Source organism: Pituophis catenifer, unplaced genomic scaffold, assembly GCF_029215685.1.
Source record: "Pituophis catenifer annectens isolate HBS135680 unplaced genomic scaffold, rPitCat1.0.hap2 SCAF_1, whole genome shotgun sequence".
Classification (NCBI taxonomy): domain Eukaryota; kingdom Metazoa; phylum Chordata; class Lepidosauria; order Squamata; family Colubridae; genus Pituophis; species Pituophis catenifer.
The window spans coordinates 92,127,972-92,153,102 of NW_027256881.1; the positions used below are offsets into that span (position 1 = coordinate 92,127,972).

The following is a 25,131-nucleotide window of genomic DNA, read 5'->3' on the forward strand; positions in this document are numbered from 1 at the left end:
GTCCATTTGATAGCTGGGCCCAGATTCTTTAACTAAGAACAACATTTAATGAAAAATGGTGTTGTAGGCCCTAAGCTCTTTTTGTGAACATCACTACTGAAAAATCCTCCAAGAAGCCTCCTCAGGTTGCCCTAGAAGAACAAGAACTAGGCACTTTTTCTTCAATACCTATTCAAACAATAAATATGTCAGGGAAGTCAAGTAAAAAAAAAAAGATTGTCTTCATATTTCCTTTAGGAGTCTACACGGAGGCCACAGCTAGATTGCTGGTGGTAAGTTTAGAATTAAACACAGAAAACAAATGGAATCAGAGCAATCAAAACAAGAACCAATGCAGTAGCTTTTACTCTGATTGCTTAAATTGCTGGGTCTTGATTGCAAAGATAGTATTGTGGTCCACCAGCAGCTTGCGGAGCTGGCAGCAGAGTCGGACAGTGAGGAGCCTGGGGAGGAACATGGGTCAGTCCTGGAGTCTGGGGAAGGCTCAGACGAGGGCTCTGTGTCGGAGGCAGAGAAAGGGCCATCTGGGAGGTACGTGCTGCCTCCAGAGACTCCAGAATCAGACCTCAGCGAGGCAGAGGAACAGGGGTAGCCTGTTCCCAGTGCGCGCATGTGCAGAGCTGCCAGAAGGCAAGAACAGTTAAAACAAAAGGGACAACTCGGGAATAGAGCTTGGAGATGATTGGCCCCGCCCATAAGATTTAAAAGAGGAGCAAAGGCACATGGGCCTTTGCAGGAAGAAACGTTGTTAATTCTGTACAGTTTAAAGTCTGAAGCTCTGCTTGATTCTGGACTCTGTGTGGCTTTGCCAGTTAGGTCCTTGGCAGCGTGTCAAGGGAGATAAAGGTGGGTGATTATCCGCCTTATCCTGAAGGACTCTTTACAACTATTTGGGACTCATCTGTGAATGAACAGAATTCATAGCTGTTAAAATAAAACAGGTTTTTGGGACTACTTGTGTGCTTTACTGACTCAGGAAGCCTAGGTACAAGCTCAATTGTTCTGAAACTCAGGAACCAGGGACTTATTTAGATCGGGAATTTTTGAGTTAAACCAACATAATTTGGCATTTCCTTGGCTCTGTCAAATAAGGAATTAGTGTTTCTTAAACCACAGCTGCTTGCATGTTCCAAATATATTGGGGTTACTTTTCAGTCATTCCATTCAAGTAACATCTTCTTGGACCACATTCAAGTTTCTCTACACAGCAAAGACCTTTGTAAAGTGTTATTCATTCTGCTACAAAAAAAAAAAGATTTTGTATTACACCTCCCCTTCCCTCTTAAAATCTTACACAAATATATAGAATGGTTAATATTTTCTAAAATCACAATAATGATGATCCAAATGTAAATACTTATTACTTTTTTAAAAAAAAATGCTGTCTTTTTATAGAGAAATCCTTTATATACAGTACATGTTTATTCAGAAGTTCCACTGACTTCAGTGGAGCAATCTATCTGGTTAAGTATACACAGAATTGCAATTTTAATGTCATGTTCCCATTTTTTTGGAAGCCTCTCATAAAGGAAAATTCAAAAGATGAGCCTTAAGTGTTTTAAAATGGTAAAGTATTAGCTAAAATTATTTAAGTTGCTTTAAATGCTTTTGATGACTTGTACTCTAGTTTCCAGACTGTAGTACAGAAAAAGTCAAACTAGAACTGTTACAAACAAGATTTTAAAATTAATAAAGTCACAACCTAAATTGGGTTCCTTGCAGTTAAAATAAGTAGGGACTATAGATTGAGTTTATACATACCGTAGAACCAGTATCATAAATTTGGTTTGTGTCACTCTAACTCATGCATCATGGGTTTGTGAACTCCAACTCTGATTTGTGCATTAATCTTGGTTAAATCATATAGTTCTCATAACATGAAAATTGGTTCTCAGACTTGTGCAAGAAAAAGCCTATAAAACGAAACAGTTGTAAAAAGGAAACATATGCTATGTTTTGTGTTTGTTATATTGTGTTGTGTTATAATTTTTTAAAAAATTAAAAAAAGAAAAAGAAAAAGCCTATAATTATATTTATTAAGTAGTAATACTTTGCAACCAGGTGAATTTCTGAAATAAGATATGTGGAAGATGTCCAGTTGGAGGCCAGAAATATCATCTGAGCTAAAAACGCCATTGCTTTTTAATTCTAACCGCATAGGAACAATCCGGTTATTCGGTGTGAATGATCTGTATTTTGATACTTTGGATGTAATCTTGCAAATGCTTTATATGCTATAACTTTAATCACCCTTTCTCAATCTGATATTGGTCTGTTTATGTGTGCAATCAGCATGGCTGAAATACCTAGAAGGCATCAATAGTAAACAGCTACCATGTACTATCAATCTCTGGTTTCAATTGCAAGTTAAAATTAACTACATCAGAGCAAACTGTAGTATTGATATGTTTGCCTTTGTTGAACAAGCCAAAAGTAGCTTATTTCATGCATAATGTTAAACTGTGATTGATAGATTCATATCATCTTCAATCAAACCAAATAAACCAAATGCTGGCTTAGCCTCACAGGTGAATTGGGCATCTACCACTAGAACAGGGCTGTCAAACTCCCGGCCCATGGGCCAGATATGTCACATGCTGGCCACACCCACACCCGATTTAGCGAAGGGGGGGGAAAGTCCTGATACGTCACGTGACACCACCATCACGATGTGAATTTGAAACCCTTGGACTAGAAGAATATTTTCAGCCAACAACAGAATGGATTTGCTCCACTTTAGACTTTCTAGAAGACCATAAAAATTGCTTTATCCTTCTTTCTACTTCAAGTGCTAAGATGGTTCCATAATATCATAGAAGCCAGGAAACTCCACTCCATAAGGCTGGCAGGTGCACAGAACCATAGTTTATGACTAAGGATAAATACAATTTATTTATGGAAATAAATGGAAACAAAGCAAAATGAGGATAACTTTAAATAGCTTGTATTTTTGTCTTCTCTTTGCCAACATTCAGTTTGTGTTTGTTTATGCAATCTTGAAGGCACAAAGGAAACTTCATTTTCCTAGCAAATCAACATTATGGTTTCAGTGCAATGAAACATGATTTTTTATCTACGCTAACTACAAAAAATTGGCTGGGTCTTCCAGGACATGTGGCCGTTTTCTGAATACAACCAACAGTCTGAAAAAGTGCTTAAATGTGGTAATGTGAGTTGTTAACAAATTACTACAATGAAATGATTACATCCGTATCTGCTAGTTTAGGAGGCCAATGAAATTCAGCAATAAATTATCCTTTATAAAGTAGATACTCTGTTGTACAGAACATTTTCTTGCAGTGCAGAAGTAAGGTAAAGGTAAAGGTTCCCCTTGCACATATGTGCTAGTCATTCCCGACTCTAGGGGGCAGTGCTCATCTCTGTTTCAAAGCCGAAGAGCCAGCCCTGTCCGAAGAAGTCTCCGTGGTCATGTGGCCAGCATGACTAAATGCCAAAGGCACACGGAACGCTGTTACCTTCCCACCAAAGGTGGTCCCTAATTTTCTACTTGCATTTTTTATGTGCTTTCGAACTGCTAGGTTGGCAGAAGCTGGGACAAGTAACAGGAGCTCACCCTGTTATGTGGCACTAGGTTTCAAACCGCTGAACTGTCGACCTTTCAAATGACAAGCTCAGCATCTTAGCCACTGAGCCACCGTGTCCCTAAAAGTAGTAAAGTAAAGCAGAAAGTAGTAAAGCAGAAGTAAAGTAACACCCAAATAGGACTGACATATGGAGATTTTAACAATATGGATACCTATCATCGACAGTGGATTGTTGTTTTTTTTTAAAAAAAAATCATGTAAAAGTAAACTCCCTTTTTACGACCCTCTGTAATCCCTTAATTTGGGGTAGAATTGGGGTAATTAGATGGAGCTGAGTGTTTACTGGCTGGATGCCCTTCCAGACACCACATGGGGTTCATAGCAGATATTTTTTCTTTGTGCCCTAAGAGAGAAACATCTGCCATTACCTAGGGTTGAACTCTTAAGCTTCTGAGTGGAAGTCGAGAGTCTTCACCACTAGGCCATCACTCTTTCATGTAAAGGTAATACAGTGATAAATGAAAAAGAGTATCCCACTGATTCTTAAATTATTCTGTAGGATGCAAAAACAGTTCCTCTCTCAGAATTAGTGGGCTATATTGCACTGATTCAATGGTGTGAGAAAAGCGATTTGAGGAATCCTAGCCAGATATCTGGGACTGAGTCGCAAATTAAATTTGCCTTTTGCCAAACTAGACAATTAGTTTATTTAGGGTAAGCATTCCCAACACTGACTAGTTGTAGCTCTCCAAAATTTCAGAAAGGGGTCTTTCCTAGACCCATCTGGAGAAGCCAAAAAATAAAATTTATACTTTTTCTAACATTTTTAACCACGACCAATGATTGATCAACATATATGGAATAAAAATGCTGGTCCATGAACAGTTTTTGAGCAGTGTCAGATTTCAGAGGCACAGTGCTTTTCCAGTTTTGGTTTATTTTGGCATAAGGACAGTAGATACTTAGCTGCATTGGGCAATATGTGTATTTATTCACAAATAGATAGGCAGAGCCCAGATGGAAATAAAACAGTGAACACTTTCATAGCTTCTCCAACCTTCACTGCTGTACCATCATATTTATAATAGCCAACTGTTATCTGAAGACTCTGTATAGGGTCTGTTACATTGCCTTTTTTTCAATTTTAACATTTATTTTTCTTTGAAAAGCAATATAGCACATCATTTTCTATAAAAGAAATATGGAGTGAGAAGGAGGAGATGGGTATGTTCCATTCACCTGAATGTACAGTACATTTAAGAATAGTATTTAGTCCTTTTCTTAGCTAGTTTTTAAAAGTTAATAGACAATACAGTGGTTAATCTGTAAAATCAAGTATAAGGTTGTTTTGTTATTTTTCCTTAACAAAAAGAGGCATTACTCACAATTTTGCTAGATCTATTTACAAGTCCAAAATTCTAGGCAGATATGCCTCAGGCAACTATCACTACTAAAAGACTCATTTCTAAGGTTATAGGATCTTATATGAACTGCAATCCCTCCACATTAACAGTCTTACAATAGGCATTCAGTTGAACTACAATTTGCAGTCCCTCTGGGCTTTAGAGAGTGGTTACATGGAAATTCAAAGAGTAGATTTAAGAGTAAATCTTCTCATTCATATGTAAGATAACCCTACAATTTTTTTCCCTGTTAACCAACAATTAAACTGAAATACTTAAAAGCACACAATACATTCCTCTCCTTTGCAGAGCTAGGAAGGAAGAATCAAAATATTTCATCTAAATTTCATGAATAAAGGAAAATATAAGTTTAAAAACAGAAAAGAAAAAAACCCCACCCAAACCTGGCACAAATAGCAAAACTCAGAGGAAAGAAATTCCAGCGGTTTTGCTGGGAAGATGAACATTTGCTTTTATATTTAAGTGAAACACCAATCTTTCTCATTTTAATTAATGCAGCAATTTGAGAAGTATTTATAGGCTAATTAAACTGAATAGGAACCTATTGAATATGATTTTTCACAAATCAGCTGATATGGTATACTGGTAGTCAAATTACTCTAGTAGAAAACAATTGAATGTCTACTAGATTAGATTAGATTAGAATTCTTTATTGGCCAAGTGTGATTGGACACACAAGGAATTTGTCTTTGGTGCATATGCTCTCAGTGTACATAAAAAGAAAATATACATTCATTAAGAATCATAAGGTACAACACTTAAATGATAGTCATAGGGTACAAATAAGCAATCAAATTATAGTAGGAAACAATCAATATAAATTGTAACGAAAGAGCAATAAATTACAGTCATACTGTCATAAGTGGGAGGAAATGAGTGCTAGGAAAGATGAGAAGATTAATAGTAATGCAGACTTAGTGAATAGGTGGTTTCAAAAGTAATGAAATGGGACTTCCAGTGAATGATTTTTTTAAAAAAAAAATCTATCACTTGGGGGTACTTTTATTAGGATCAATACATATATTTTAAAATAAGTGGATAAACTTCCTAGTTTACTAAACTCCTTTAGCTGGCCAGGTGCTATATAAAGGAGGAAACAGAAAAAAAGTGCAAAAATTGACTTACTCCTACACCACTAAGTCTTAAACCTAAAGATTGGATCTAGGTTTATACCCTGGGCTAAACCATGATTGGATTTAATCACAGTTTGTTACATAAATTTGCACTAAATTTATGAAATGTGGATTACAAGTCACAGAGGGTGAATTCATACAATACAGTAAGCCAAAATTAAACAAAAACATATTATGGCTTTGTACAATTTGGGAACATATGCATCTGGAGCAAAGCACATTGGCATCACATGTACTTCAATGTAAGCATGCAATCAGTGCAAATTGTATAATTTGTATCAGTCCAAAAATTCAGTTGCATGATGATGGCAAAAATTATACAGCAATTTGCATGATGGTGTCATGGCATACATGTTGATACTTGCCCCCCCTCCCTGCAGATGGCCGTGTTTGTGAACCCAGTTGGTCTGAGAGCAATTTCTCTGTGGGATTCAAGTTTCCATTTTTAAAAGGTTATGGAATAAAGACAAACCATCAATCTCACCATTGAAAACACTCCTCATTTTGTGAGATTCATTTTCAGTCTTCTGAGAAAGCACCAATCTCTTGTTGAGCAAAGGGCAGAGGAAAAATCTAGCAATCTTGTAGGAGCTATGTAATTAGGGTTGTCCAGCCAGAAATGGAAAGCAATGCAGTGTAACCAGATATATTCAGATTTAATTCTTACACCATAGTAGATGCATACAGGATCATAGCTTTAAGGTGAAATCTAAACATATTTGCTCTAAAATTAAGAACACTGAAATTTTCATAATGTTGTAACCTCCAGAATCTGAACTGATTTAACTCCAAAACAGATTCTGCCAGATTTAGTTGATCTGCCGCATGCACCAGCACTATTTTCTTTGTTTGTTTTTAAATATATACATAAATTCAAAATTGTCTGGCAAGGCCTATTTATACTGAGACCTTATTTATACTTATAAATATACTATTTATATTTATATTATTTATACTTACACATACTTAATTTATACTATTTATACTTATTTATTCCATTTATACTTAGGTTACACCTCAGTTACCGTATTTATCACAGCTATAACACTTTTAGCATATCACAAGCAGGCTATTAGTTTTATTTATTTTACACTAGCAAACCTAGTTAAAGCAAGAGAACGATTCTGTCAAGGTTGCCAGTAGACGAATATGCCTGGGGTGAGGGGGATTTAAAAAAAAAAAATCTTAATTCAACATTTCCTTCCAACCGAGCGCCTATTTTATAACTCTACTTGTCAGTTAAGTACTCTTTCAGCGCGGTGATAGCTTCAGTGTTAGGCACACAATAGGCTTTACTTTCTCAGGTGCCCTATTTCAAGCTGGAACTTCCGCACACACACACACAAAACCACTCAGTGGTGTTTTCCTTTGGCTTCCACACAAACACACACACACACACCCTCCGCCCACTTCCCCCTCTGCACGGTTTTTAAAGCCTTGTCCGATTGCACTGTATTCTAAAACACGGTCCAATTGTTGTTTCCTTTAATATGAATTTTAACGCGGTGCCGCCGTCGTCGGCGAAGCGGAGAATCCTTTTTCGAGTACGCTCGGAGATCGATTAGACTTCCCTGCCCGGAGCTCAGCGCCTGGTACTATTTGGCTCCAAGGGCAGCCGCAGTTGCTCCTTAACAGGTGGTCAGAGCAGGAAGCGGTTCAACAGGTGCAGCATCGCTGTGATGAAGTCATGGGCCGAGCTGCACCTGCGGCGTTTCCCAGCCGATGCTGAGGCAGCGGGGAACTGGGTGGACGATGGCCAGCCACCCCGCAAGCCTTCTAGCAAAGCCTAAAGCGTTGCTTTAGGACAGGTGTTGTTCCACCTCGCCTCGAGGGGCTAGCGAGCTCACGAGTTTGAAACCCCTTTTTCCCAGGTGAGAAAGCGGGGGACTTGGCCCTTGGGCGACCCGCCATCTCAGACTTGGGAGACCACACATGTTTGTTCAACTGGTGAAGCGCTGGCTGGAATGAAAAGCAAACCCCGCGGAAACGGCACCTGGCTTTTGTTAATGTACGTGTCTGGCCGCCTCAAGGAAAAAGTGTGCCTGGGTGAAAAGTGTCCCTTTCTAATGTCGCGGAGAAAATTAGGAAACGTAACGCCCTCCTCACATCCTCCCCCTTTTTTTTCTTTTTTTATAAAAAGCTCCCTCTTCTATCTTATCTTGTCTTTCCCACTACATAAGCATTAAAATGCAGCCACAGCGGGCAGGAAACCGGAGCTTGAATTCTTAACGCTCCCATTACAGCCAAGGTTGCCTGAGAGAGAGCGAGTTGGGGCGTCTTCCCGAGAGCGGGCGGCAGGAGGCGCTGGCGGGTCCCGCTCTAACGGGCTATGATGGGCTCCCTGCCGAAATGAGTCCCTCATTCCCGCGGCCGAGGCGCTAAGAAACGGAGGGACGGACGCGCGCCGGGCGAGCGCTTCACAGCTCCTCCTTTCGCGGCTGAGCAAAGTAACTCCGATGGAGTAAGAAGAGTGCAGCCGCGATCGCAGAAGCCACGAGCGCCGGGCTTCAGCTTTTGCCGCCCGCAGGGGGCGGGGAGCAGGGGGAAAAAAAAAGAAGAGCACCGCCAGCAAAGAAGAGAACTGTTGCCTTTCTCTTCTCTCTTTCTTTCCTTCCTTCGTTCCTTCCTTCCTTTCCCGACCAGGCAACAGGAGGCTCCGGGAAAGGCGAGAGGTTTCTTCGCGGCTCTGGGCAGAGACCGCCTGAGCAAGAGAGACTCCTGGTATAAAGTTATCCAAAGTCGCTATGGCCCCGGAGGCTGGAGCCCTCGGCTTACTGGCGGCGATCGTCTCCTTCGTCGCGCCCTCGGCTGCCTTCCTGGGAGCAGCTCGTGGCCAGTTCTCGGCAGGTAAGGACTTGCTCCGTGCCATAGGCGTCCCGTTTCTATGGACGGGGTGGGAGGAGGAGAAGGGGGGCCTCCTCCTCCTCTTCCTTTGCCTCTCTTGGCTTCTCCCGCTGGGTGTCCGGGGAAACCTTTGGGGTTCGAAGAGAGCTCCAAGAGTTCGAAGAGGCGGTGGAGGTTGTGCCGGGGAAAGGGGGTCCCATTAGAGAAAGGGGGTTCTTTCCCGGATGATTCCGCCACATTCCTCAGATTCGGGAAGGAGGGTGTCGGGCAGCCTCGTACTTGCAGTGGAGAGGTCCCCCTACCACCACCACCTCTTTCCCCGAAAAAGGCTAGCCGTTCGGGGCTCTCCCTCTGGAGTTGCTTCGGAGGTTGGAGAAAGCGGAACGCCGCGGTGCTTTCCTCCCAGAATCCCACACCTCTTCGGCACCTTGACGCGTTCGAGAGCGAGAAAGCCAGGGACCGTTGGAAAGAAAGCGCGGTCGACTTTCGTTCGCCCTTTCCTCTCAAATGGCACTGGCGGCTGCGGGATGGGGCTCTTCTCTTTGTGTAAAAATCACTGGAGTTTTTGCATCTTGGAACTGGGGGGACGGGGGGGGGGGTGTAAGGGGAGAGAGAAGAGCCATAGAGTTTTAAGGAGGCTCATTAGATCATCGAATCCAACCCGCTGCTCGGTGCAGGAATCCACCAGGCTTCCCCAGAGGCTGCACATTTTCGGCTTCTCACGCCAATCGTCGACCTCTCGCCTGGTCAGTTGCCCAGATCCTGTTTACATAGCCTTGGCTGGTTACATTTTGGAATGTCTCCTCTGCTTTGTTAGTAGAGATGGGAGTGCATTTGGGATGGGGGGGAGCTGATTTCTGCATGAACCACACACACACACACACACACACACACACACAAACACAAACACAAACACACAAACAAACAAACAAACAAACACAAAGGAACAAAAGGAATCCTTAAGTTTTCCCGGAAGCTTTCGCTAACTTCTTTGTATCTAAACTGGAAAGGAGCCGGAGGAGGAACAGCAACTCTGCTGCTACATTCAGGGTAGTTTCGCTTCGTATAACTGGAGTTTTGAAGGGAAGGTAGTACTTCAGGTCACAGCCTTACCTTCCCCTCCCCGGGTCATTTTAGCAGCCCCTTTCCCCTTTAAGGGGGAAGGGAGAAGAGCCGCGAAAGAGTTAATTCTTTGACGCGGTTATCAGGCTTTTTCTAAAGCAAACAAGCTGCACCCAACAGCGACGGGCCGATTCCTCCTTTTCTTCTGTTGACTTTACTGCCGGGCTAACTTTTGGCCCGCGGGGGCTGATCTCGGCGGCAACGATTTCCCGCGGGTGGAATGGCTTTGGACGCGCACGCTCCCCTGCGCAGACGTTCAGAACAACTTGGCATGTGTTCTGGTTAGCGAGCGCTTTTCAGCCTCGCCTTTGTTTCTGGAAAAAAACGGTGATTAAGCGCCAAGGAGAAAGTCATCTGAAGGCTTTGGGGTGAGGGGAGAGGAATGCAAGTTGACAGCTACAGAGCGAAATGCTGAAAGTCCCAACAAACCTGCTTGCCCAGTTCAAGGGATGGTGCCTATATTCATCCCAGAAACGGTACTGGCTGTAACCATATCCTTTTGTCTGGAAGGAAAAACAGCCAGTTCGGTTTTGGAACAGCCTGCGAACTCGTAAAAAAGACCCTTTTGCAAGCTTCCTTCCCAATACAGACTCATTTTAGAACCTACTGAGACTGTTTGACCTCTGACACTCTTCCTTGTGTTTTCTATGTAAGATCAGAGAAACAGGCTGACTGAATCTAGTTGGGCTGCCTGCAGTTTTTTATGTAAAGAGACAGAAAGTTGGAGATGGCAGGATTCTTATGCCACTCAAGTCCATTGATTTCAAGGGAGCTTATTTCTGAGTGTTACATTGTAAAGAAACTCATCTAATAAACACAAGCAATGTTTATAAATGGAATTTTGAAATAAATTTTCTCCCTCCCTTCCAAATGTTTGCAAAGACTGAAATCTCAGATACAAAGTTTTGAAAGGGTTGGCTGTAGATCGCTATGGTTGAAAAATATTTATGGAGTGTGTTTTTAACAAATATAAACAAAAGGTTTTATGCATATTTTGTCAATATTCTGGGAAAATTTGAGCCATTTCCATTCCTAAAAAAAATCCAATGCAAAACTTTTCTTTTTTTAGTGCCAGTAGCTTTGTTGTGTTGTATGCAGTCAAAGACAAAGGGGGAATGTATTCTGCATTTGCCTTAAGTTACATGCTTTCTCTATCTTACTAGCTATGCTAAATCACCTACTGTTTTTAATATTATTTAATTAGACAATTTAATTTTTTTTAGATATATCCATTTCAATACCAAAACAGTTAAATCTGTGGTGTGTATAGCTTTCATTTCCACATTCTGTTGCTGCTCTTTGTATTTCAGTTCTTGTTTCTCACATACTCTTTCCCCAAGGAAAGTTATGATAACTGCATATTCTACAAGTCTATCATTCTTTGTAGAATAAGGGACCAAGGTTACATCAGTATCCTGGAATTTTATTAGGTGTGGTGACAGGAAGAAAACAGACACACACACAAATGAAAGGATTCTTAGGGGGTGATTCACAGACCACCTGCAATAGGACAGGAATTAAATTAACTGCCAGCAGTCTCTTGAATTGTCCTATTTTTTAAAAGAATAGATCACTACAATAAATTGGACAGATTTTTCTGATATTGCTGGACTCTCAGTATTAAACACTATCTAACCTTGACTTCAGATATCTGACAATCAAATTGAAATGCTGTCAGCTGGCCATTTATTAATACAGACTTCTAAGTTTGAGGAAAAAGATACAATTTTGAGAGATGCCACAAACTGTACCAGTGCAACACTAGGTTTTTCTTGAGTTTAGGATATACAGCATTGTTTGGCCTGAAGTGACCCTCTATAATTTTGTGTAATGTATTCTCTTCAACTTTGTTCTATATATTGTTAAAAAATGTACTGATGTCTGAAACAAATCCCAGAAGTGCTGTAAATCAATTCAGGGAAACACTTATTTCTCTAATAAATATGGAACAAAAGACAATAAAACAGGATTCCCTTTTTATTTCAACTTTGTTATTTCATCAAGAATTACCCTCAATATTGTTTTGAATGGACAATTGGACAAACAATGTATAAATATACTAGTGTTGTGTTTGATTATGCAAATATAAATATCATACATTTGTCATGAAGCTTTTACAATTCCCTTCATCTGATTATAAGGAGTTCATTCTCATTCTTGTCTAGAGCTCTGTGTTTAAAATTATCAGATTCTGTGTAAATGTTGACTGTCTTGATCATCATTTAATTAACATTTTTAATAATGTCAGCAATGACTTTAGTAGATGACTGATGTGAGCACATTAATTGAAATTGTATTATAGTCTTTAGTTTAATTCCTAAATCATGTGTTGGCATAGAAGCAATATTATTCAGAAGTAGCATAAAAATGTAGTGCTGCTTTTTAAAAATTAGATTGTGTAGGAGACTGTATGGGTTCTAGCCCTAAATATAGTTCCCAAGATTCTATGAAACTGGCCCTTTTCCAAGTGACTTTCTCCTGTCATCAGTTTCTCTTGAGAGATATTTAATGTGAATAAAAAGGTAAAGGAGTCCCTGAGACTTTTACTCCACTAGTCATAGCTAACTTAGAGGGCAGTGCTTATCTCTGTTTCAAGGCCATTGAGCCAGCTCTATCCAAACACATTTCTGCAGTCTTGTGGCCAGCATGATGTCATGGAGCGCTGTTACTTCCCCACCAAGTGGTACCTATTTTTCTACTTGCATTTGCACACTTTTGAACTGCTAGGTTGGCAGGAGCTGGGGCAAGGACGGGAGCTCACCCCGTTGCACAGTGCTTGGATCTCCAACATGGACCGTCTGCTTTCCAGCTGACAAGCCCAATGTCTTAACTGCTGAGCCATCGTGTTGCTCTGTTTAGTATGAGTACAGACAAGAAATTAGAGATAAGGCAAGATGAAATGGTACCAATTACAGGGATTGGCAGAGAACAGGGCCACTTCTAGTAACAGGAAAGAAGAAAACCTGCAAAATGGGAAAATACCTGAATATGATTTATTTCTGTGCGTTATTCACACAGTCTTCCATCTAGATAGGTGATATCAATTAATAGGTAGAAATTCCACCTCAAGAATGTTCTTCAAAATTCCAGCTGTTCATTATCCTACATTATCCTTTTGCTAACTATAATATAACATTCAATGACCATTGATCTTACTTAGACCTTTTGTTTTGGAAATATGATGTTTTTGTTTTGGAGTTATTTTGGATACACAAAATAACCTGTTTCATTTGTTGGTATATAATATTTTCTCTTGAGAAGAATATAGGTGAACTTGATGAGTGATTTCATGATTTGGGAATGGATTTTACACTCATGATTGTATGTTAGATCTGTCCTATATGATTTATATATGCATGATCTAAAGTACCATGGAAGTTAGAGGAGGGATGACTTGTTTTTATTTTAATTGGTGGAAATAAAATATCATTGCTGTTCTTTGAGGACAAGTTTCTCATTTTTATTATATTTTTGTCAAACATTTTCATTGAGAAATAATCTTCCCCAGGTGAATTCTTAGAATATTTTGAAGTGGACAGTGAAGGGAATAATTATACAAAGTCTTTGAATATCCAGATCACAGTGTTGTCAATATCAAGAAAATCCATGTATTGGATTAGCACAATTTAATATTATGTCTTAATGAAATTGATCAAGATGGCAGAAAATATGTAAAATAATTCCCTTAAAAATCTTTAAATTTCTTACCATTTGTGAAAGAACTTACTCCAGGACCAATCTCTTAACAGTAATGTAGTTTTTTTTTTACTAATTAATCTGAAACCAGACATAATAGTAAACATTAAATAAATGTAAAACATTTACATTTAAAAATATAATTCTAATTTTACTGGGGAAGGTGAGTTTATTTAGAAACGATACAATCTAGTTTGGCAAGTTCTAATACAGGATTTTCTAAGCAAATAAAACTTAAGACAATTGAAATATGGTTAATGTGCTTAAAAAGTTTCTGCCAGCTGATTAGACATTGGTCTTCTCAGTGGTGTTCCTTTAAATGAAACACTAGCATTTGATGGTAACAGAAGTGATAAATTTGATCTTATCACTGGGTCATGACCTTTTTAACTCCTCTTTTTTTAGCCTTGTATCTGATACCCGGTCAATTTCATAGAATTGGCAATATGTTGATAACTGCACATAGGCTCACTGTTACTGGAGTAGCCAACTCGGTTGATTACAAGCCCACTTGTATTCTCTATGATCACAGAAGCTTGTCCCCTAAGTAATATAATAGAAGGAAGCTTAAGGAAATAAGACATTCCATCCTGATCCTTTAGCAAGACTTTTGAGGAGTAGAGGAGGAAATGAGCAAGTCATGTGATCCATAAGGTTTATCTAGACCAATCAGAATGGATCACCTGGATTGATTACTGATAAATTACAGAGTATTGTGTACATGTGGTCTCTATATAATTTGATTCAGACATATTAAATCATGGTTTGCTTAATCATGATTGAATAAGCTTCAATTGATTCAGCTCATGTTATGCTAAGCCATAAACCATTGTTTCCATTGTGACAGTTGGGTTCACATAACATGATAAAAGTAGTCCTTATTTAGCAATTGATTCCAATGAAATGCTTGCTAAGCAAATAATGTGACAGAGAGAGAAGGAAGGAGAAAAAGACACCAAAGATTTATGATTGCTGCCATCTCTTTTAGACAAAGTTCTCTTGTACAATATTCTAGCATTAGTCTTGCTGGCATGTAGTTACAGCACAGAAATTTGGACATAAATGTGCACATTTATCAGAAGGTTATTGTTTTACTACTATTCATTACTGTTGTAGTTGCAAATAGTCACTATTCAAGGCTGTTGCCAAATAAGAACTACCTCTGCAGGTAGTCCTTGCTTACCAATGATAGTTGGGACCAGGAATTCCATATTAAAGAACACATCACATGACCATGCTGGCAGTCTTAGTTCTCATCAGTGAATTTTGCAGTATTGTGCAGTATGTGATTGCCATTTGCAACTAACTGCCGGGTTGCACATTGGCTTGGCTTGTCGGAAGCCAACAGTGAAGGTCACAAGTTTGTGAGTCTGTGACCACAGTAACCACAACATTGTAATTGCATTTGTGGGCTCATTGCCAAGTGTCTGAATCATAATCGTGATTGTGGAGATGCTGTACTGGCTGTAACTTCAAGGACCAGTTGTAAGTCCCCATCATTCTATGCCTTTGTAGCTCTTTGAGTGGTCCCTGAATGAGTGGCCATTAAACAGTGACTGCCTGTAGTTGAAAATCAAACACAGTCTCCCTGAAAGAGTTAACTTTTCAAGCATTTAACAGCAGCCAAATAAATAGAATGCTCTTTTATATTTTTTCCACTTACTGAAAAAAAGAGCTTGGCCTTCTGGCCTTAAGAGTTAGCTAAAGCTATGTTACTTGGAGAATCAAGTTAGTTTGGTGCCACTGAGCCCTACTTTGACATCTGATGACCCTTTAGACAAATGTCCACCATCTTGCAAGTAACAAATTATAACTCTTCCAGGAACATTCCACTAATCTTTCTGATCCCATATATCCATACATTGTTTTTCCCTTTCTTCTTCTCCACTCTTGTTGAGTCATAAAGCTTAAGATCTTTGTGCTCAGGAATAGTAAATGTGATTACTTTTCATATTTGATTTTATTGAAATTTTTGTTTTATTTTGGGCATTGTGCATTTGCATTATTTTTTCTATTTCTTTATTTGAACAGTGGAATTGCAATTGCTAAAATAATGTGAATGAAAACCAAGTTAAACTGAGCAGATGCCGTAGACATAACATTCAAAGAAGTTAACTAGGTGCCTTTAAGTTGAATGCAATACTTTTTGATTGTATGTGAAAATATTCGACACCTTATACTGTAATAACATACCTTTTTTTCCTGCATATTCCAGTAATCTCTTTGCTCTTTTCCTTCTTTATTTTTTGCCTTTGAATCATACTAGGATTGAGACAGAATGACTGGCCCAAAGCTACCCAGCTGACTTTGTACCTAAAATGGGACACAGTCTCCCAATTTTTAGCCTGGTGCCTTAACCACTACATCAAACTGTCTCTACATTGTTCCTATCTATCTACATTGGCTTCCACACTACACTTTCCCTGAACTTTGCCAATAAAGTCCATAATTGGCTTGCATCACATGTCTGAAGTATGACTTTCTGCTTGCTCTTCAGTGCTTCAGAAAAAGCATTTTAAAAAAAAAAGGGTTCATAAATTAGGTGTTCTTACAGTTCATGAGACTCTTAATAACTGTCTGTAAATCCATAATTCAGAAGCATCTTATCTTATTTCTCCTCCTCTTTCTCAGTTTCCACCTTTCCAAATTATAATTTATTACTGGAAAAAATCATTGCATTAACTATTCTTATCTTTGTTGTCATAGAAATATCATTCATGATTTTGTCTAAATTTGTCACTGCCTTCCTCCCTAGAATTAATCACTTCTTTATGTCTCTAGCACGTAGCCTATCTCTTTATTCTTGACCTGAAGAAAAGAAAATTATCTGCTACCTCCACTTCTTTGCTATCAACTGTAAGTTCACTGAGCTTGTTGTTTGACATTATCTTTGTTTCCTTAATATTTCTCAGTAACCCAGATTCCTTTTCCCTTGTTACTTTCATAATTATTTCTTCCAAGTCTCATTCTTCTTAGCTAACGAAGTGATACTATCTACATATCTCAGTCTGTTTGTATTTTGACCTCCAATTTTTATTTTAGCTTCACCTTTTTCCACTAGATACGGGCACGGTATTCATCTTTGATTCACTCCGTACTTTTTTGGAACCTATTTCTTCCAATGCTATTTTTATATTACTTCTTTGTTTCACTATAAAGATTTCTTTGAAGTATAATGGAATAGTTATGCATTGCTATATTTCATATTATGATTTCTATATATTGCTTAAAGTTTCGTGTCTTTGATGCTTTCTAACCTTCAATTCCAACCTTCAATCATTGGTAGAAATTATTATCATAGAACATTTTTTTAAATCAACAAATGTCAAATGGGCTAACTTACACAATGTATCCAAAATCTGAGATATATGACTCCCATGGGATTGAAATTTGATAACATTGTGGCCATTTTAGCACTGCCACGCCTTTGGACTATACTACCCAGAACTCTTTAGGTTGCATGGTGCAAGAGAAGATGGAAGGGACACATCCCTATTCTTTTTCATCACCTCCCTCTGGGCCCTGATGGGTGATGAACTAATGCTGAAATATGAAATTGTTTAATGAAGGTTGCTGATGAAGGAAGATGACTGGATGACTGTTGGCAAGCAGAGCTGGCTGGTGGAGGGAGTGGTGGTTTGGCATGGTATTTATCCCTGAAGACAGAGGGCCCTTGGTGACATACTGGAATGGGAAGCGGGGGTTCAGTTTGCCTTGCAGTTTATCACTCCTTTTGTTCTCCCCCCCACCAGCCATGGGTGGGCTGCTGGGGGTTCTCAGGGGTTCGGGAGAACCTCTAGCTAAGATTCTGTGCAGTTCGGAGAACTCCCAAATCCCACTCCTGGCTGGCCCTGCCCACCCAGCCCCTCCCCTCCCAGGAGTGTCCACGTGGCCCATTTTAGATGCAGATAAGTGCAGGGCCCATGTGGAGGCTCAGGGAAGGTGAAAAACGGGCCTACCAGAAGTTCTAAAGGGCCTCCAGAGACTGGGGAGGCCGTTTTCGCCCTCCCGGATGCTTGAAGAAAACCTCCAGAGGCGGGGGGGGGGGGTCAAAAACGCCCCCCCATGGTGCAGGAGGCCAAGTAGGCCACACCCACCATAACCATGCCCACCCAGCAAGGCCACGCCCACTATGGCCAAGCCCACCCAGCAACCGGGCAGAGAACCCCTTGCTAAAATTTTTGAAGCCCACCTCTGCCCCCAGCAAACTGGTAGGTAGTTTCATGGATCAGAGGAGGAGTAAGTTTCAATTAGGCTCTCCTGGCCAGTCAAGAGGGAAGCCGAAACATTGCAAGGCTATACTATGTGAGGAAAGAAGAATGACTCAATGGCTCATTTGAGCCATTGAGTTGTCACCAGAGTTGTCTGGTGACATGATAGAGCAGAGTTACTCATCTGTGCATTCTCTTGTAAAACTATGCAAACCACTTAAAAGAAGGTGCTTTGGAATGATGGAAGTGCAAGTAGAACATCTCTTATTAGGAGTAATTAAAGCAGCCATGACTGTATCCAGGTTTGTGCCCTTTTGGTCCCGCCCCTTAGCCCCTACATCATGCTGAGTCTCCCCTCTGCCATATGTGTAAGTGGAAGGGCTACAGCAGAGACTCAATCTGGAATTAAGATTTCAAGGTTTTAAAAATGAATATAGCAACAAATATGCAGTTCTTTTCTTACTATTTTATTTTGTGCATTTAAATACACTCTTTTTCTGAGTAGAGGTTTGAAAATTTAACCAGACTCTTAAAAAGATCCATGGCACAAAAAAAGTTGAGATTCCTTGGGTTACAAATGTATTAATACATTTTACCTAAATCATCTTAAGTATTAGCATAAATATTAATTTTGCAGGATTTTTTTTTATGTTTTAATGCTTGATTGGGAACCTCCCCAATACTTTGGTAAAAGATGGGTGAATTAAACTAGTTACTAAATACAGTCATTTAAAATCTTAAATTAGTACCTCAAATAGTCTGGATCCACATGACAGCAGACCAAGTTATGAGGCCAGTTACACCCAATCAAAGTTATACCTTGATTGGAGATTATGAGAGAATCTTGGGGCTGTAGACTAGAATGACAGGGAAGTTAACTAAACAATTTGGGTTCCCCACCCCCATCTTATTGCCAAGAAAACATGTAACTACCAAGGATGTGAGAGCTAAGGAGTTTTTTTTATCCTTACTAAATAGGAAAGTGATAAGACTAGAAGTGATTTGATTCCAGGAATTTGCATTAGGATATGCATGTGGCATTTGTTGGCAACCCATTAAATCAGCTGCACCTTTTCTAGCAGATTGTGGCTGAAGTGGAAAGCTTTTCTAAGCAGTTGCTGTGCTCTTTTAGAATAAGCTGCAGTTGTCTTAATGAGTCACTGACAGGTGCTGACCTGTGATGTACCTTTTTAAAACTGGATCTGAAGCATCATCATACAGCCCTTGAAATGGCACACTACAAGGAAAGAGGAGTCGGCCTCCAGCTTATTTTTTTTTTATTTCTTGTAATATTTCTGTGCTCTAATGATGCTTTTAGCAAATAAAAAAAGTGGTGGCTACAGTCTAATGCTTTGAAAAGTTGCCAACCTGCTTAGGAAAAAAAAAAAAGGGAGGGGGGTTGGAATTGTACAGAGAGCTTCATTTCATTTTATTTTTCTAATAAATGAATGTTTTGTGTTACCCTTTTATGCAAGGATAGGTTAGACTCTATCCATGATAATCATTAGAACATCTTTGATACCTTCTTAACCTTTCTGTTGTATTTACCAGTCCAAAATGTTTCTCTCTCCCTGATTCTTACTTAATGATATAACTACTTCTAAAGAGAACTCTGAATGCACAAACAGTTAATATCTTCCCAATTTTGAATTACTTAACTTGCATTGGGTAAGCATGTATTAAAACAATTGTTACAACAATAGTATATTTTACCTGAATGGGTGTGCTTGTCATTAAATATTAGTGATTATTGTTTTATTACACTGTGCTTTTTCATTGAGGCAATGGTGGTTACAATGATAGCCTAAAGTCTTTATGCCTTTTTTTTGTTTTGTTTTGCTGTTGCTGTTTTTATTATTGTAAGCCTCCCAGAATTGTGTGCCCACTGGATGGGAAACCATATAAATCTTATGAATGCAATTAGAACCTAAATTGAATAAAATCAAGAGCAGGATTGTGTATGAAACAGAAAATGCAATTTGTTTCCGAAGCAAAACAAACATATTGCAATTTGGGAGTTTTGCTGAACTGTTCCAAGCACACTGTTGCTTGGCATAGCTGAAGCCTGATTTCTTGGTTGATGTTGGTGTTGGCCAAGACAAAAACCTAAAAGAGTCTTATAAAGCTGGTTGGTGCACTTTACCTTTTTCTCCCTCTTCCTCTGCAGGACATGCTTGGCAGCCTGTCAATTGGTCTTTCTGGTAGCTCACTTTCTTAACTTCTTCTAATGTGTCACTTAAAAGACATAGGAAGTGGTGGAAACTAATGGGAAGTAGGTGAAAAAGGCCCTGTTCACTATCCCAGACAGGAAACACAACTAGATGAGCTAATTCTACTTCATTGTAAGGCTACATTAATAAAACTTTGGGGGTGGGGGTGGTCTGAAGGTACAAATCTCCTGTCATCTTCTTTACTGTCTGAGGATCTAGGAAAGATCCATTCTGACTGTCTTTCTCCATCCATTATGCAGCTGCAGACATGTTCTCTCTTATCTGACGTTTCCCTAGGTAATATTTCTTCATCCTGTCTCTCAAAGTATTTCTCATATACCATTGACAGGCCCTGGCACATTGGAAGAGGCAGGAGTTTTATAATCAATGTTTGAAGCTAAGGACAAGGTTGGTGATAGCATACAATTGGTCTGCCCACCCTCAAACTTCCCAGCTCTTTTGTTTCTCTACTATCTTCTGCTATTGCTTTCTTTAGGGTTTTTTTCTTGCCTCCCCCCCCCCCTCCATCCTCTGGAATACTTTTGCCCTACAACATATATACAAGCTTTGATCCAGGCACAGATCACCAAGAAACTAGCTTTTCCATTTACCAAATACCTGTCAAGCATAGCAAAATAATCCGGCCAAAGTTCAGATCTTTATTTGTTTATACCTTATAGACAGAATCTTGCCAGACTAAATCTACACTACTAAATCTACACCCCAAAAGAATGTATATATGCTGAGAGATTCTAGGGAGTGTTTATCCTAAATCTCTTTCTCTTCTCACAATCCAGCTCAGGATTGTCTCTTGTCTTTCCCCCTCCCTTCCTGGAATATGCTCTTTCTTTCCCTTTGTGCCCAAGAACCTGCTGCATTATTTGGTCTATCACACCACACACCCCTTTCATGGACGCATTGTATCACAATACCTCTCTAATAAAAGGTTGGTATATATCTGGTTTGATAAATGAAGGACTGACCTTATATATTTATGCTCATCTTTTGGTCATATCAAACCACGTGCCTAGCTTCAGTTGCACTTAAATTGTGTTCGTTATTGTGAAATAAGCATTTGTGCAGTATGTTTTAGAATAAATGAAATGTTAGAGCTAAGACAAAGTTGTGACTCAGCCATAAATTTTGCTATGGAAACAGCCACTGAAGTGTATTTGTTCAGCATTGTAACATTTTTCTTAATTGAGATATAGCTAGCCTTGTTAAGGAACATGCACCTTGAATTATTCTTGCACATTTTTGAGAAAAAAAATGTTAGAGTAAACCAGTGATAGGCAAAATATCTAGTACGGGGCTGTTATTAATAGCAAGGCTTGGACTCGGAAGATTCAAACTCAGCTTGGTCATGAAGCTCATAAGTAATGCGGGTGCAGTTTTTCTTTTCTTAATAGGAATGTGGGAGACAAAACAGGAAAAAAATAAATGGGATGAGAAGAACCATTACATATATTGTCTTGAGTTCCTTAGAGAAAGAAACAGAATATAATCCTTAAAAAAACATTAACCTGCACACAAGAGTAGTTAAATACTTTATACATAACATTAGTTGTGATAATGTTGGGGGAAAAAAACAGAATTAAGACCCCTTCATATATTACATTTGTATATAATCATTGCAATTTTTTAAAAATGACTAGTAGAAATATCTACTATTATACCGTATGTATTTGATATTATATGCAAAGCTCTAATAGTATAAGTAAAATTGGATGCCCCTCCCCCACTTTTTTTTGCAAATTAAATTTTTTTTTTAAATACACAAATAAACATACATCTTTTCGGAACAGAGCATTGATTCGGTCATAAATTTGTTCAACCTTTTGTTCATCTTTAACAACATTTTATATAGATGGCCCCTTTTTTGAGTGTGTCTTCGGGTGAAATGTTTTACTTGCTACATAATTGTGTGAATATTTTCTCCATTTCCTCAGAATAGAGTAGAGTAGAGTAGAGTAGAGTAGAGTAGAGTAGAGTAGAGTAGAGTAGAGTTCAATTCTTTATTGGCCAAGTGTGATTTGGACACACAAGGAATTTGTCTTCGTGCATACACTTTCAGAGTACATAAAAGAAAAGATACATTCGTCAAGAATCATAAGGTATAACACTTAATGATAGTCATAGGGAAACAGTCAATATAAATCTTAAGGATACCAGCAACAAGGTTACAGTCATAAATGGGGGGAGATAGGTGATAGGAATGATGAGAAGATTAATAGTAATGCAGACTTAGTAACTAGTTTGACAGTGTTGAGGGAATTATCTGAAGAAAATAACATTGGATAAAGAATGTGATCATCCCTCCATGACATATTTTCAGAGATTTGTAAACGGGGTTTGGTCGTAGAACAGTTATACGGTGGCACATTGATCCTTCAGTGAGACATGTGGTACCTTTTCCAGTCACTGTAAAAGCAGGCTGGTACTTTTTTCCAAAGGAATTATCACTTGTCATTTTACTTCTAGTGTTTCAGCCACAGAGTCAGTTTTCTTTCTCTTCTCAAGGTATCTGAGTTAAACCCTGAACCAGGTGAATTAGTTTATCACCTAATTCTGACAACTATGGATGAAGGGGCTGAGCTTCAGTGATCTCGGTTTGGCCAAGATCGTCATTACAGTGAAGGAACACAGATACTATTTTTGGACACATTTGGGTTGGGAAGGAGAGGTTAGTCCTGTCTCTTAAATTGACAGTTCACTTAAAACACTTTGTCTGAAGTTTACAAGCCATATTACTCTAGGTAAGAATTGGAGAAACCCCATGTATAATTTTAAAGACCTTGGTTATACTATGTAGTAAACAGATATTTTTTTAATTTAAAGAGATGCAATGGCTCAATGGCTAAGACGCTGAGCTTGTCGATCGAAAGGTTGGAAGTTCACAGCGGTTCAAATCCCTATTGCTGCGTAATGGGGTGAGCTCCCATTACTTGTCCCCCCTTCTGCCGTCTTAGCAGTTCAAAAGCACGTAAAAATAAGGACCACCTTTAGTGGGAAGGTAACAGTGTTCCATGCGCCTTTGGCATTTAGTCATGCCGGCCACATGACCACGGAGACGTCTTCGGACAGCGCTGGCTCTTCAGCTTTGAAACAGAGATGAGCACCGCCCTCTAGAGTCGGGAACAACTAGCACATATGTGCGAGGGGAACCTTTACCTTTACCGTAAACAGATAATTGTTCTTTGCAAGTATCTGGATGCTGACTATGAACATCTCCTTGATGGCTGGATTAGGGCAGCAGCCACCAAATGTGTTAGCTACATGTTCTAAAAAGATTGTTTCATGGAGTGCACTCGGCAATACCTTAGTTGTTTATCTGAGACTAAAAGAGCTCCTGAAAATAAATTGAAGCTAATGTGTGTACCGTATGTAAAATAAATTAATGGGCCTTATGAAGTTTGTGAAGTAGTCTTAAGTGTGAAGGATGTTGGCTTCAGCCCTCGAGGCAGCAGAGCCTGGAAGCAATCAAAAATTCAAGAAAGCATTACAGAACTGCTTGTGTTTAATTAGCTTATGCACTAGAGAGTCCCTGGTGGATACACTAACGCAAGGAAGGAGTTGGTAAATGTTTAGTCATTTCTTCCAGAAGAATGTATCCTGCTTTGCTTCTGAGACCTTGTCAGAGGGCTGGTGCAGATTTCATAATTGGCCTCTAATTCATGGGTTGGTCTCAATCAATAGCCTCTCTGTGATAAATTAAGTAAAATAAAGTTTGATGCAATGATACCCGGATCATATTCTTTTTTTAACCATAAAAAGATTTCTAAAATATTTTGAGATCTTATCAGGCACTTACTTTTGTTGGTTGAAAATTCAGATGAGAAGATGGAATGCAATCCATTTCATTTCATGGATTTTTCATACATATATCACATCCATGGGATTCTGAATACTGCCTGAATTAATAAATACATATAAAAAATAAACAAGCCTCAATTTAGCAAAACTTGTTGTATATGAATCTTCGATTGGATGGAAATTGTTCCTAAATAATTCACAACTGGAAGCAAGCCTTAAATCAAGATTTCAAGCTAGTGTGAATTCTAGTTCATTGGGAACAATTCAGATGCGATATAAAACTATGCTCAAATATAGCTTCAGGGATTGTTTATTGCTCACACGTAAGGAGAGTGTGAGCAAACGAGCTGTGAACATACGCTGCTTAAAAAAAAGTCTAGATTTATAGCTTGCTATTGCAGAACAGCCGCTATTAGTTAACATCTAGGGACTATTTTCCAAAACATCTTTCTGAAGGAGGCGTCAATGAAGGATTTGGAATTAATCTTATATTGTTTTGTAAAGGAGAACTTGGAGGATCATGTAGCTTCTTTACATATGTCTTCCAGAGAACATTAGTATTGTGTGGATCAAGATGGCTGCCCTCCTTTTAGAGTCAGCATACCTTCTTGTGAAGACTTCTCCTTCCAGTCTTGTAGGGTCATTGATACAGTTCTTGATCCATCAGAAGATCATGGTTGGTGAAGCTTTGTAGCCAAGATAGTAGTGTTGTATGGAAGCTAAGAAGTTTCCTTTGAGTTTTTGAATTATTCTGTTCAAATAATTTGGATCTTGAGACTGAGCCAGAAGGAGATGATCACCCCCTGGCCCTGATCAAAAACCAAAATCAGTTTCATAATGAAAGCTTAGCTAAAATTCTGACTAGTGATCTCTGGCTGATAATACAAAACTCTTTCTGTTGCTGATTCCATGTGGCCAAAGTTATAGCTATCAGTAGTGACAGTTTTTATGTCAAATACTTTAAGGCTAATTCATACATGAGTTCAAATGAATTAGGCTTATACAGGCCCTATGATGAATACCACTAGCTCTTAAATGATTGTAGTATGGAAGTTTCTCGATGTGATCATAAGCCAAGAGAGACAGCACAGTCAGGATCTTCTTGCCTGCTCTGATTTAAATTCAAGGTATGG

The 25,131-nt window shown here is 39.1% G+C and overlaps 1 protein-coding gene across 2 annotated transcripts in view; it reads left to right on the forward strand.

Annotated features, from left to right (window-relative positions):
- Positions 1 to 8,846: 8,846 nt before the first annotated feature.
- Positions 8,847 to 25,131, forward strand: part of PTPRK (protein tyrosine phosphatase receptor type K) — a 376,839-nt gene continuing 360,554 nt past the window's right edge. For both annotated transcript variants that reach the window (XM_070932720.1, XM_070932721.1), the window contains exon 1: positions 8,847 to 8,949. In XM_070932720.1, coding sequence (XP_070788821.1) covers positions 8,847 to 8,949 — 103 coding nt within the window. The remainder of the gene's footprint in view (positions 8,950 to 25,131) is intronic.